At 48.2% G+C, this 12906-nt stretch overlaps 1 protein-coding gene across 1 annotated transcript in view; it reads right to left on the bottom strand.

Annotated features, from left to right (window-relative positions):
* LOC139264540 (ATP-binding cassette sub-family A member 13-like) overlaps nt 1–12906 on the bottom strand; it is a 417853-nt gene that overhangs the window by 63586 nt on the left and 341361 nt on the right. Inside the window, exons 45-46 of the mRNA XM_070881155.1 lie at nt 11545–11672; nt 10050–10137 (exon numbers count right to left, since the gene is read on the bottom strand). Of these exons, the coding sequence (XP_070737256.1) occupies nt 10050–10137; nt 11545–11672 (216 nt within the window). The remainder of the gene's footprint in view (nt 1–10049; nt 10138–11544; nt 11673–12906) is intronic.

Genomic DNA, 12906 nt, shown 5'->3' with positions numbered 1-12906 from the left:
GCCGCCCAGAGTGGGGGAAGTGGAGGGAGCTCCTCACCATCCCTTGACCAGATAGTAGCTGCAGTGAGGACAGCGCTGGAGGGGACTGGGAAGGTAGCCACGGCAACAGGCAGGGAAGCACCACCACCAGTACAGAGGCCTAGCCCAGACCCAGCCTGCATACCTGCGCCCACTGGAATACAACCCCTGGGGACGACTCTGGGTCAAGATGGAGGTTGAGGATGTATCGGGTACTTACCTTTTGGACACTGGTGCTTCCAGCACGATAGTCCACCTCACCTCTATCAAACTGGGTGCCGTATCAACTAGTTGGGTTCACAGGAAATGAGAAGGCTGGGTTTTTCTCAGTCCCACTCGCAGTTCGTTTAGGAGCACTCCAAACACAATGGAAGTGCGTCCTGATAAACTGGGAGCAGTTGGGAAAAGGGATCTTGGGGGCTGATTTCATCATCGCTCGCCAGATCCTTGTAGGCTTGAGGAATCACTGTCTATGGGGCACAGTGGGCACGGGAGCAGAGGGAGAAGTCATGGTTATTGATAAGAAACAGGGAAAAGGGACTCTGTGTACAATGAAGCCAAAAGGGGGTTACGACCTGGAGGTTCTGGTCGGTAACACCCCGGCCGAGTACCGGGCCTATGTGCAAGCAAATCTTGCAGCATTTGCCACCCATAAACACGATTGTGGGAGAGTCACAGTAGTGGAGGTTAGAATAGATGGGGATCCCATGTCCCGCCCGCAAAAGCAGTATGGCTTTCGCCGAGAGGCAGAAGCAGACTTGGAGACAGCTTTAAGCTCGCTTGTCGAGCAGGGTGTTTTGAGACCCATAGCCACCCATTTCAGCTCCCCGCTTTGGCCGGTTAGGAAACCGGACAATTCTTGGAGGGCCACGGTGGATTATAGGGTGCTCAATAAAAACATCCCAGCTTGTGCTCCCACAGTAGCGGCGGTTGCGGATCTGATAGGGGAAATCCCTGCATCCGCAACCACGTTCACAGTGTTGGACATATCCAACGGGTTCTGGTCTATCCCTGTACGGAGGGAAGACCAGTACAAGTTTGCCTTCACCTTCCGGGAACAGCAGTATACATGGAGCTGCCTCCCACAGGGCTTTCATAATAGTCCCAGCATCTTTCACCAATGCATGGTGAACTGCTTAAAAAGCTTCAGCCAACCACACCAGCTGGTCCAGTATGTGGACGACCTGTTGTTATTCACAGACAGCAGTGAGGAACATGGTCCACTGCTGGCCGAACTGCTGGTCTTACTGAAGGAAGGGGGTTTTAAAGTTAACCCCAAGAAAGTCCAGATAGGTCTAGGAGAGGTAAAATTCCTGGGCCTGACGATAAGGGCAGGAGAAAGGGCCATTGATGAGGCTAGAAGAAAGGCAGTGCAGGAATTCCCTGTCCTGAGGGATGTGTCGGGGGTAAGGTCTTTGCTGGGAATCACTGGCTACTGTAGGGACTTCATCAAGGACTATGCAGCCACTGCCGCCCCTCTGCTCAGACTCCTACATAAGGGGGTCGAGTGGGAATGGGACGAGGGCTGTGAGGCAGCATTTGTCCATCTTAAGATAGACCTGCAGGTAGCACCAGCCCTCGGGGCAATTGATGGGGGGGAGGAATTCTTCCTGGAGGTGGCAGCCAGTGGCGACAGCTTAAGTGCAGTGTTGCTCCAGGGGCGAAACGGTCAGCTGAGACCAGTGGTGTACTCCTCCAGGGTCCTCACGGTGGCAGAGAAGGGATACTCCAATTGTGAGAGGCACTTGCTTGCCACCCACAGGGCAGTAAAGAGAGCTCAGATCTTCTCAGACCGGAATATCCCCCATTACACTCCTCACCCATCATACCCCGACGCAGATGCTGTTGGACGGGAGGATTAAGGATGGGACAGTGAGCAGTGCGAGAATCACTCGCTGGACCCTCCTCCTCTCCCAAATGACTTTAAAGGTCAAGGGCCTCTGCGAGCCCAGGCTCGCAGCAAATTTAATCTATCCAGGGCAGCCGCATAGATGCTCTGTGGAGGGGGTATGGGACATCAACTTTGGATTTCGGGCAGGGATACACCCCACAGGCCGCGAGATCTACGTTGATGGCTCCAGTTCAGTGTCCGTGGGTACAAGACTCACGGGCTGCGGAGTTTGGGATCCCAAGGCAGGGATTGCCTTGGCTCTTAAACTCCCATGCACCCTGAGGGCCCAGTAGGCGGAACTCTCAGCAGTGATGTATGTGGTCACACACCCCGAGGAATTCCCTACCCCATACACGATTTGCTCGGACAGCATGATCACTTGTAATTCGTGTACAGAGTATCTGCCGATTTGGTACACCTCTGCGGATGGGAAGCCCCTTGTGACCAAACCCCTGCTAGAAAAGATCGTGGCTGCAGTGGGAGAAACTGGGAATGTATATATCCTTAAGGTAAAGGTCCACTCCAAAACTGAGCCACGAGGGGAAGGTAACCAGCAGGCAGACCTGCTGGCAAGGGAAGGGGCTCGTACAGGTCGCCCATGGGACCCATACGAGGCAGGCAGGATAGCAGCAGCAAGAAGCAAGCCAGGGACACAAGGGAGTGTAGGGGCGGCTGCGACCCTGGACCTTAAAGTAGTCCAGATGCAGGATCCGATCCTGAAGGCTGCCTTGGCTGCTATCAAAAAGGGGGAAAAGGCGGAGGGACCATACAGTGCTGCAGATATTGCTGTGCGGGAAGGCATGTTGTTTAAAGGGGACAAATGGGTAGTGCCGCCACAACACCAGAGGGAATTCCTTCAGCTGGCCCATGAGGGTCCAGGTGCGGGACATCCTGGGCCGGAATCTACCCGGCAACAGGTAGAAAAGGCAGAGTGGTGGCCAGGCATCCGGGAGGACATCCGCAACTTCTGTGCGGGCTGTCTGGTTTGCGCTGCAAACAACCCAGACCCTCAGAAAAGGAAGGTGCCTATGGGACACGTCAGGCGGGTAGAGGGACCATGGCAGTCGATCCAGATCGACTACATCGGACCCCTACCGGCCGCCCAGGGAGGTTATAAATACTGCCTCGTCCTGGTGGATGTGTTTTCCAAGTGGGTGGAAGCCTTCCCTTGCCGAACAGCTACCGCGGTGGGGACTGCAAAAATCCTGGTGAGGGAGGTGTTCTCTCGGTGGGGTCTACCTCAAATCGTGGAGTCCGACCGGGGAAGCCATTTCACCGGCCAGGTGATGCAGGCCACCCTAAAGGTGCTGGGGATAAGAGCCAAATGGCATGTCGCCGACAATTCTCAGTCCTCAGGCCCTGTAGAACGCCTGAACCGGACCCTAAAGGAAAGGCTGCGCAAGGAGACGGGAGACCCACCGAACAAGTGGGTGGAGGTCTTACCGTTGGTCCTCATGGGAATCCGGGCCAGTCAGTCAAAGAGCACAGGGTACTCACCCCATGAGCTGATGACTGGCCGGATCATGAGAACCCCAGTGCATGTGTTGGCGCTGGTTCTCACCGAAGGGCAGCTTCGAGAGGTGAACCGGGACCGCTTCGTCAGGAATCTGTTTGAACAGCTTCAACAGATTCACTGGCAGGCGGCCAACAACATGGGTAAACAGCACCGTGCCAGTCGGCTGCTGCTGGAACCCCTTAGTCACCATGATTGGGAGGTGGGTGACCAGGTGATGGTGAGAAGCTTCGCCCGGGTCGGGGTATTTGAACCACTGTATATGGGACCATACAGCATAGTCGACAAGGCTAGCCCTATGGTCTATGCGGTTCGATTGCCTCGCCGGGTGAAGTGGTATCACATTAATCAGTAGAAATTGTTTGACCCCAAAAGAGGTAAAAAAACAGAGGGGACGAGCAAGGGAAGGGAATCAGGCACTGGGGGAAGAACAGGCCCTGGTGGATTTGGAGGCTCCGGAGGAGGCAGCGGGCCCCGAAGCTCTACAGCCGGGGATGGTTCACTGCTCCTGTAAGACTATCCCACCACTGGGTAGAGGTTCCAGCCCACTAACAGAAGTAGGGAGAAAGGCTCTACCATTAGCAAGGTCCAAGGGGAAGCTGAACCTCCCATGGTGGATCAGCTGGGGCTAGCCCAAGAGGTGGAGGAGATAGCATTGCAGCCCATAACGTGGGACTCTGCACCGACAGTAAGGAGGAGTAACAGTGTGCCACAGACCAGGGCGCCGTGATCCCCTGTTTACTTAGCTCCCCGCCCCAGACCGAGAAGACAAAAGACAACAGGGAGGGCGCTCTGTTGCGCTAGCAGGGGAGATTGCCCAGATTAAACCCCCAGCATGGTGGTATTTGGGAAAAAGGGCAGACATACCTGCATGGATCCGGATGGGATCGCATGCCTTAGTAATCGGCCAACTCCTGATTGTAGCTTATCTGCTAGTTACAAACTGTAAGGTCAGGAGAAAAAGAAAAAGAAAGCAGTTCCTCAGGCTACTACACAGATAGGAGAGCCATTGCTAAACACTCAAGGCGTGTAAACAAAGCTTGACCGCGACACTTAGGCGGTTTTGTTATTCCCAGGGATGACTGCGTTTTCATACATGGCCCCTGGGGAGTTTGCAGGGCAGGTTTCTTTGTTTTACGGTTTAGACTTAAATGAGACTCAATGTACAATTACTGCTGTAACCTTAAGTACATATATGTATATTGCTGTTGTATATTGTAACCTGTTGGATTCTGTGTTTTGTACCGTGTTAAAAGGAATTACGATATATATCGGCGGGATCAGTTTAGAGTTAAACTGGGGAAAGTTGGGCAATTTAGGAGACCTAGGGTTTGCTCACCACCTTGAACTTTGACACACTAGAGTGATGTCTGACTGCGTCAGATGGAGGATTATGTAGGGGAGTACGAAAACCCCCTCATTTTACCCAGAAGGAAAAGGGCTGTGGGATCTGTCTGTGCTACAATGTGAAATTGAAACCGATACGGTTTGACCTTGGCAGAGCAGTGATTGGACGGGGGGAGGACACCGGAGGGCCAATGGTGGGACAGAGTCAGCCAGAAGCATGGGGCTTTCAAGCCATTGGGAGAGCACTTGCTCGAAAACTGTGGGACTGACTCATCGCCATTATCGGGCTATTGTCTTCCCCATGTTTACACTATGGAAGGAAATTATGCAGATCTTCAGAAAACTAGGGAACCCAAAATAACCCAAGGGCCTACACAATGGCTACAGGAGGCCAACCCAATCAACACCTACTCAAACTTTGAGTAGGTTAACATCAGTGGAAGAAAACCTGCAATAATCTAAAACTGCTGCATTTTTCAAAATCACAAAGCCCACCAATGGGAAGGATCGATTTCAGCAGGAGAGGTGGACTGGATAATCTGGCTATAAAAAGGGGTTTCTGACGCATTGTGTGTGGTTCCCTGCTCTCGTGGTCCAACAACCACAACCAGCAAGCCTCTCGACACTGAAGGAAAACCAGTGTCCGACGACACCGAAGATAGAAGAAACAAACCACCAGACTGCAGAAAGGCACAGTAGTGAGTATAACCTCTGGTCCCTGGAACTCCCAACTCAATTAGGCCAGGAAAGGTGGGAGGTTGGGCATTGTACTGCTAAACTTGTGTAAACATTTTCGTTGTGTCCGTTTAGTGGGATTTAGGGGGATTGTTTTGTTGGTGTATTGCTGTTTGTTGAGATACACCTTGTCAAATAAATTGGAAGCCTAAGTTCCTCTTGGAATCACTTTGTCTCAGTTCTATTGTATTACATCTCCTGATCGTGAGTCTTATGTTAGAACAGTGTAAGGGAAGCTCGGAGTGTCTCGAAAACGCTCAACTGTGTGTCACAGGCTAGGGAAGAAGGGGTCAGGAGTGTTTGACACTCTCAGGTGCCTCACAGGCTAGGCATAAGCTATGGGGACGCACGAGTCTCAAAAATCCCCTTCATAAGCTGTGGACACAGTCTCTCCAGGGGTGCTCTTGCAGCACTCAGGGTACCTCACAGGCCAGGCATAAGCTGTGAGGGCAGAAACCCAGAGAGAGACACCCAAGGCACAACAACATTCCCCGAGAACCCCTTACAGGCCCATGCTTTCATGCGAAAGTGCTGAAGTACCACCACCAACGCTGCCTCCGCAAGATCCTGCAAATCCAGTGGGAGGATAGACGCACCAACGTCAGTGTTCTCGCTCAGGCCAACATCCCCAGCAGCGAAGCACTAACCACGCTCGACCAGCTCTGTTGGGCGGGCCACATCGTCCGCATGCCCGACGTGAGACTCCCAAAGCAAGCGGTCTACTCGAAACTTCTGCACGGCAAGCGAGCCCCAGGTGGGCAGAGGAAATGTTTCAAGGACAACCTCAAAGCCTCCTTGATAAAGTGCAACATCCCCACCGACACCTGGGAATCCCTGACCCAAGACTGCCAAAATGGAGGAAGAGCATCCGGGAGGGCACTGAGCACCTCGAGTCTCGTCGCTGGGGGCATGCAGAAATCAAGCGCAGGCAGCGGAAGGAGTGGGCGGCAAACCAGGCTCTCCACCCAATCTTTCCTCCAACCACTGTCTGCTCCACCTGTGAAGGAGACTGTAATTCCCGCATCGGACTGTACAGCCACCTGAGAACTCACTTTTAGAGTGGAAGCAAATCTACCTCGATTTTGAGGGACTGCCTATGATGATGACACTGCATTGAAAGGAACATTGATAGGAAATTGTGGACTAATAGTTATTTGGTCTGCATTTATGTCGATCAGTGGCCTTTCAAAGAATGTGCCCATCTCCAGGGAACTGGTGGACAAGCCTTCTTAGGATCTAACTTTCTCACAGAAATTCAGATCGAGTGAATCTTTCTGTCATACCCACCAGAAGCTTGAATATGTTGGTGTGGCCAGGTTCTTAAGGAGCACTGAAAGGTGGAGGGGAGAAAAGATCAAAAGGGAAGGTCTGTAATAGGGTGGAAGACAGGAGAGATTGGAGAGACAAAAGGGATGATGAGCCGACTTGAGATGGTAATGGTAGAAGTTAGAAAAAGATTAGTCTAGATAGGGTGTGAATGGCAGAATAATTACCAGCTGCCATGGGAAACAGAGAAAAAAAAACATAAGATCGGAACGGGGGGTTTAAAAAAAGGACAGGGAGCAAAATATGGGCAGAGATTCTGGTCTGAAATTGTTGAACTCGATGTTGAGTCCAGAAGGCTGTAAAGTGCATAAACGAAAGATGAGGTGATGTTCCTCGAGCTTGCGTTGAGCTTCATTGGAACAGTGTAGGAGGCCGAGGACAGAGGTATCGGTGTGGGAGTGGAGCGGGGAATTAAAGTCAATGTTCATTCGTTTGTTCCTCTGTGACGAGCCCTAGGATATTTGTCTTTGTTAAAAGCACTATATAAATACATAGATGTTGTTAAGTAAAAAGAGCTGGGGTTAAATTATAAAATGCACAAAACTGTATCAGCAATTTAATTGCATTGCTGAAATAATTCTATTAGATCTAAAAATCGATAAGGTGATAGCAGGTAACAGATGAGCTTTCCCTTGGGTACTAACGTTCACGAAAATTGCATCTGGATATGGGAATAAAGGGTTCTGATCAGTGAAGCATGAAATAGTAATTGTAGTTAGGTTTGAGTGCCTAGTGTTAGACAGATTCAACATCAAGCTGGATACCTCCAAAGTCCCACGAGAGAAGACGAAACAGCAAGGCAGGAAACCCAAAGGAGCCAGAAAGGATTGAAACAGAAACCAATTTTCAATTTTCAAAATACCTAAGAGAGTTCATTTAATTTAAGATAACAATTTTTGGCATTGTTTCTTGAAATCGAGATACGGGCAGAGGCTAGGAGCAATTGCAGGGCAAAATGTAAAGAGGAGGTGTGCTGTGCCATCTTGTGCTGCCCTCCGACTTATCGGTCCGGCCTACGTGTTACTTCTCACAGGGTCCATGCCGCGACCATGCAGCCTGGCACTCTGTTTCGGTGCCGGCTTGTGGCCACGGTACCCCCCATTCCTAGTGGCCTAGTGTGGACCCCTAAAAGCCCTGTAGAGCTCGCAACGTGCCCTCCCCCTTTAATGGAAGGGGAGAGCCCTTGGAACTCGTCAGCGCTACGCGGAGAGACCTTGTAGCACTCCGACCTTCGCCTGGGTAGTGCCTCCATGCCGGCCCCGACAGGATTTGGAGCGCCCGACATTGCATCACAGTCCCGCCTCGCATATGTTACTGCCCCCAAACAGGGCGCTCCTGAATTTCACCCCCTATATGTTTTAATAGGGCTAAAAATAAATGTAACCTTATTGGACAGAGTTTTTAAGTGTATAAATGAGTGATAATTAATTTTTCTATTTTTTTAAAAACTCTTACAGGTGCAAGAATTTCAAGGGCATTCACTGATCAGAAGTTGTGCAAATAGCCTAACTCTCTGCCTGTGGAGACCCATTTCTTTTGGATTCATATGATCTGTCAAGAGTATTCTTGACCGATCACAAGTTCTGGGTTTGCACGAATGCCCATCACATGTCTAAACCTGGAACTTGCGGGGACCCCACGGGTGTGTGTGCACTTTGTATGCACCCGTAGGGGCCGCATATTACGCCCCAGTAATATTTTATTCTGGCCAAATTGAACCTGCAAACAAACACTAAAGAGGGCACTTTCCTTAAAAGCAGAATTACTGCCAGAAATGGATCAGGAGAGAGCTTCCATGTGACTGTCCGGACCCAGAGTGGCCCCAACATATTTTCCTGGCTTAGGTTCAATTACATATGCAGGACAGGCTCCCAGTCTGCACAGGCAGCCCACCACTACTAGAGGGGGAAATTTTATAGTGCTCCAACCAGGTTTTCAATTTTTGAAATGGACAGGCTCAAATTAAAAGTGGGCAAATGTACGGTGATTGGAATTTTAATTGGCTCTGAATGAGCCCAGTACAAAAGAATAGATCATTTGAGAGGTTGGAGAGGAAGGGATTACTCCTTTCTTTCAGACATAAAACTCTATTGAACTGCCTTCCGTTGCTGCAGTCCCCATACTACTTCCTTCCTTGGGTCAGCTGTGGTTCAGTGATAGGACTCTAACCTCTGAGTCAGAAGGTCGTGTGTTCAAGTCCCACTCCCAGACACTGAGCACAAAATCTAGGCTAACACTACAGTTCAGTACTGAGGGAGTGCTGTACTATTGGCGTTGCTGTCTTTCAGATGTAATATTAAACCGAGACCCTGTCTGCCTTCTCAAGTGAGTGTAAAAGATCCCATGGCACTATTCAAAGAAGAGCAGAGGCATTCTCCCCGGTGTCCTGGCTAATATTTATCCCTCAACCAATACCAAATAACTAATCATTCTCTCATTGCTGTGCACACACTGCCACATTTCCTACATTAGAACAACTGTCTGAGGCTGTGAAAGACACTATAAAAATGCAAGTCTTCAATTCTCTTTCTTTTTGTTTTTCCTATCATTCTTTCCTTTCCTTACTTCCAATAGTGGTGCAGAGGGGGAAATGGAGGAAAATCACCTGGAATCCCAAGCCCTGTATGTGCAGGGCAGGCAACCAGCTTGCTCCCACCAAGGGCGAAGAGAAAAGGAGGATAACTTTTTTGGGGTGTGAATTCAGTGCTTGGCCTCCCTGCCCCATTTTCTTCTAAAAAGTGCTCCAAATCCCATTGTACTGTTCCTCCAACAATATACAAACATGCTCTTAATAATTAAGGGTATGGTAGCATAGTGGTTATGTTATTGGACCAGTAATGCAGAGACCTGGACTAATGATCCAGAGACACAAGTTCAAATCCCACCATGGCAGCTGGGGAATTTAAAATCAATTAATTTAATTAAAAAACTACAATCGGATTGTCATAAAAACCCATCTGGCTCACTAATGTCCCCTTAGGGAAGGAAATCTGCCATCCTTACCCAGTTTGGCCTATATGTGACTCCAGACTCACACCAATGTGGTTGACTCTTAACTGCCCTCTGAAATGGCTTAGCCAGTCTCTCAGTGGTATGAGGCAGCCCGATTAGCGATGGGCAATAAATGCTGGCCTTGCCAACGACGTTCATATTCCGTGAATGAATAAAAAATAATAACCTTGTAATAAAAGCTTATTGTTGATGTATGACTGTTCCTACCTTTATTAAAGAGTTAATTCCCAATCGAGTGAAATTGTTCTCCTTGAGATCATCAGGCAACTCTTCTCCAATTGACCATCCTCCTAATCTGTTAATGATATAACAAGCAATTACTATATATTGACCCTGAAATTCCGGTCGGAGGCTCCTTTTGGACAAATGTCTCTGACCGGAGAACTTTTACGAAAGTACCAGGTGGTCCGGGAGGAGCCTGTGATCCCGGTGGGAAGGCCTTCTCTTCCCGTGCTGCGAAGCACGCTCCCATCCTCGAAGTTTGGACGCAGAAAATGCAATCACGTGTGACTGCACAGCCAATCAGGTACAGTATTCCACAGCATTCTCATTAATACCAATGAGAACTCCGGATCTACGAGTTCTCATTGGTATTAATGAGAAAAAAAAACAAACACAGTAAACACCATAATAAAAAATAAAAAACACACCTCACATAATTAAAATTAATTGAAATTAAAGTCTTAGAAAAAAAATTCGGATTTTTAAAAAGTTTTTTGAATTATGGTTTAAAATAAACTTACTGTAGTGGGCAGGGTTTTAAGCAATCAAATGTGTTTTTTTAATTTAATTTAATTTTGTTTTTGTATATTTTAAAACTCTTACACCTGTAAAAGTAGGCTATGTGCCTGCTTTTATCAGGCGCAAGAGTTTTGAGGACATTTGCCAGGCAAGATATGGGTAAATCCTGCAATTTTGCCCGTACAAATGTCCTCGCTCACGCGATACGGAGGATCTGTCAAGCTGGAGCTTGACAGATCGGAAAAGCCGGTTTTCAGCGCATGTGCATTGTGCATTGAAAACCAGCTTTTGCGATGCCTTCTCGGGTCCGTATATATTCTGTACGGACCCGGGGAGGCCGGAATTTCCAGGCCATTGGGTTGTTCCACATTTAAGTTAGTAGCACAGCTTAGCACCTTTAAGATTTGTGTTGTTAGGGATGGGCTTGACTATAATGGAAAATTAACCATTTTTCTGCCTTTAGAGTTGGTGACAGCACCATGTGGTCTCGGGTAAAGGATGATGCAGGTTACCACCTCTTTTCCAATGTAAATCTCAATCCCAGCTTCAAACAAGGTTATCCTACACCCCTGTGTGTTCCTTTCTACCTTTATTCTTCTCGACTCATCAGCTCAGCAGACAGGGTGAGTCAGCATCCAGGGGCCCAAAATCCATGAGGGAGAAACGCATTCTGACTTAAGCTGATAGTGTTTAGACAGAACTTTGTCATTTACTTATGTCCTGGATTATAGCTGTTTCTAATCTGGGATGGATTTAAATCTAAATTATAACAGTAAAAGAAACTTATGTCAACAATGGGTAGTGTCGTATCCAATGTTAGGATTTAGTTTCCACTTGTTGTTAATTTAAGTAAAAAAGCTGATACAAGTACAAAGCAATGAATGGAAAATGTGTGTGTTTATATGGAACTATAGTCTTTTACTTCTTGTTCATAAGGTTGTTTGAGCCAAATGTACTTTACCTTTTCTGTCCAAAGGTATTTGTTGTTGATATTAAATAGTCTTCCAGATTGTATCCTGTGAGATTGTACAGGAAGTTTTCCTCGTTATTTCTGAAATAGGGCAATGTGGTATTTGGTGCAGGACATTGCTGTAAGACAAATAAAATCAAACAGTTACATATCTTTTACTGAGATACCTACATGGTGGGTCATAGTGCAAAATACCATGAAGGTTGAGGAAATAGACAGCAAGATAAGTCAAGAAATAATTTAGCTGAAACCACTCTTGGGTTTCAAAAGCCTATAGATTGTAGGACGTAGAAGTCTGCGGAAGATAATAAATTCTGCAGTTTTGAGGTCCTGGCACCCAAGAAATGGTGTAGACGATGAATGCAATGAGTCTTGATTTCAACACTGAGGCCCCAAAATTCTGAATGAGCCAAGGGGGAAAGCTTTCAAAATTCTGGATCAGAGGCAGGAATAAGGGACGGAATCAAGTTGCGCCTGGATTCCACCACAAGTTTTTGGTTCTGCCATTTTCCAGTGGTGGGGGTGGGGAGGAGGGATCATGGGATAATCTTCCACCTGTGCTCCCCTGCATGAAGAGGAAGTTCAAAGGCTATTTGGGAATTCCACTCATTCCATCCATAAATGGCCTCAATGGAACTTATGACAGCTGAGAGTTGACACGAGTCTTGCTGAGGCCCCATGAAAAGCCCCAGGTCCTAATAGTAATAAAGTAATCGATCCTGGGAGGATCACTTACCTTAATTTAAACATTATTAGCTCCCACTGGAGCTGATATTTTAGACAGTTGATAAATAACTTTAAGGAACCATTTTGTAAATGTTCTTTTATACCTTGTCTAGATTTGAACTTTCGTTATACGTTATCAGTATAAATCATCATCATCATCACAGGCAGACCCTCGGAATCGAGGAGGACTTGCTTCCACTCCTAAAGTGAGTTCTTTGATGGCTGAACAGTCCGATACGAGAGCCACAGACCCTGTTACAGGTGGGACAGACATTCGTCGAGGGAAGGGGTCGGTGGGACAGGTTTGCCGCGCACTCCTTCCACTGCCTGCGCTTGGCCTCTTCATGTTCTTTGCGTTGAGACTTGAAGAGCGGAGGGACTTTCTCCACCTCGGGCGGTCTGCGGCCAGGGTCTCCCAGGTGTCAGTGGTGATGTTGCACTTTACCAGGGAGGCTTTGAGGGTGTCCTTATAACGTTTCCACTGTCCTCCTTTGGCTCGTTTACCATGAAGGAGCTCCGCATAAAGCATTTGCTTAGAGAGTCTCGTATCTGGCATGCGGTCTATGTGGCCTGCCCAGCGAAGCTGATCGAGTGTGGTCAGTGCTTCAATATTAGGGATGTTAGCCT

Source organism: Pristiophorus japonicus, chromosome 5, assembly GCF_044704955.1.
Source record: "Pristiophorus japonicus isolate sPriJap1 chromosome 5, sPriJap1.hap1, whole genome shotgun sequence".
Lineage (NCBI taxonomy): Eukaryota > Metazoa > Chordata > Chondrichthyes > Pristiophoridae > Pristiophorus > Pristiophorus japonicus.
Note: the sequence above shows the minus strand (reverse complement) of the source record. Positions and strands in the feature narration are given on the sequence as shown.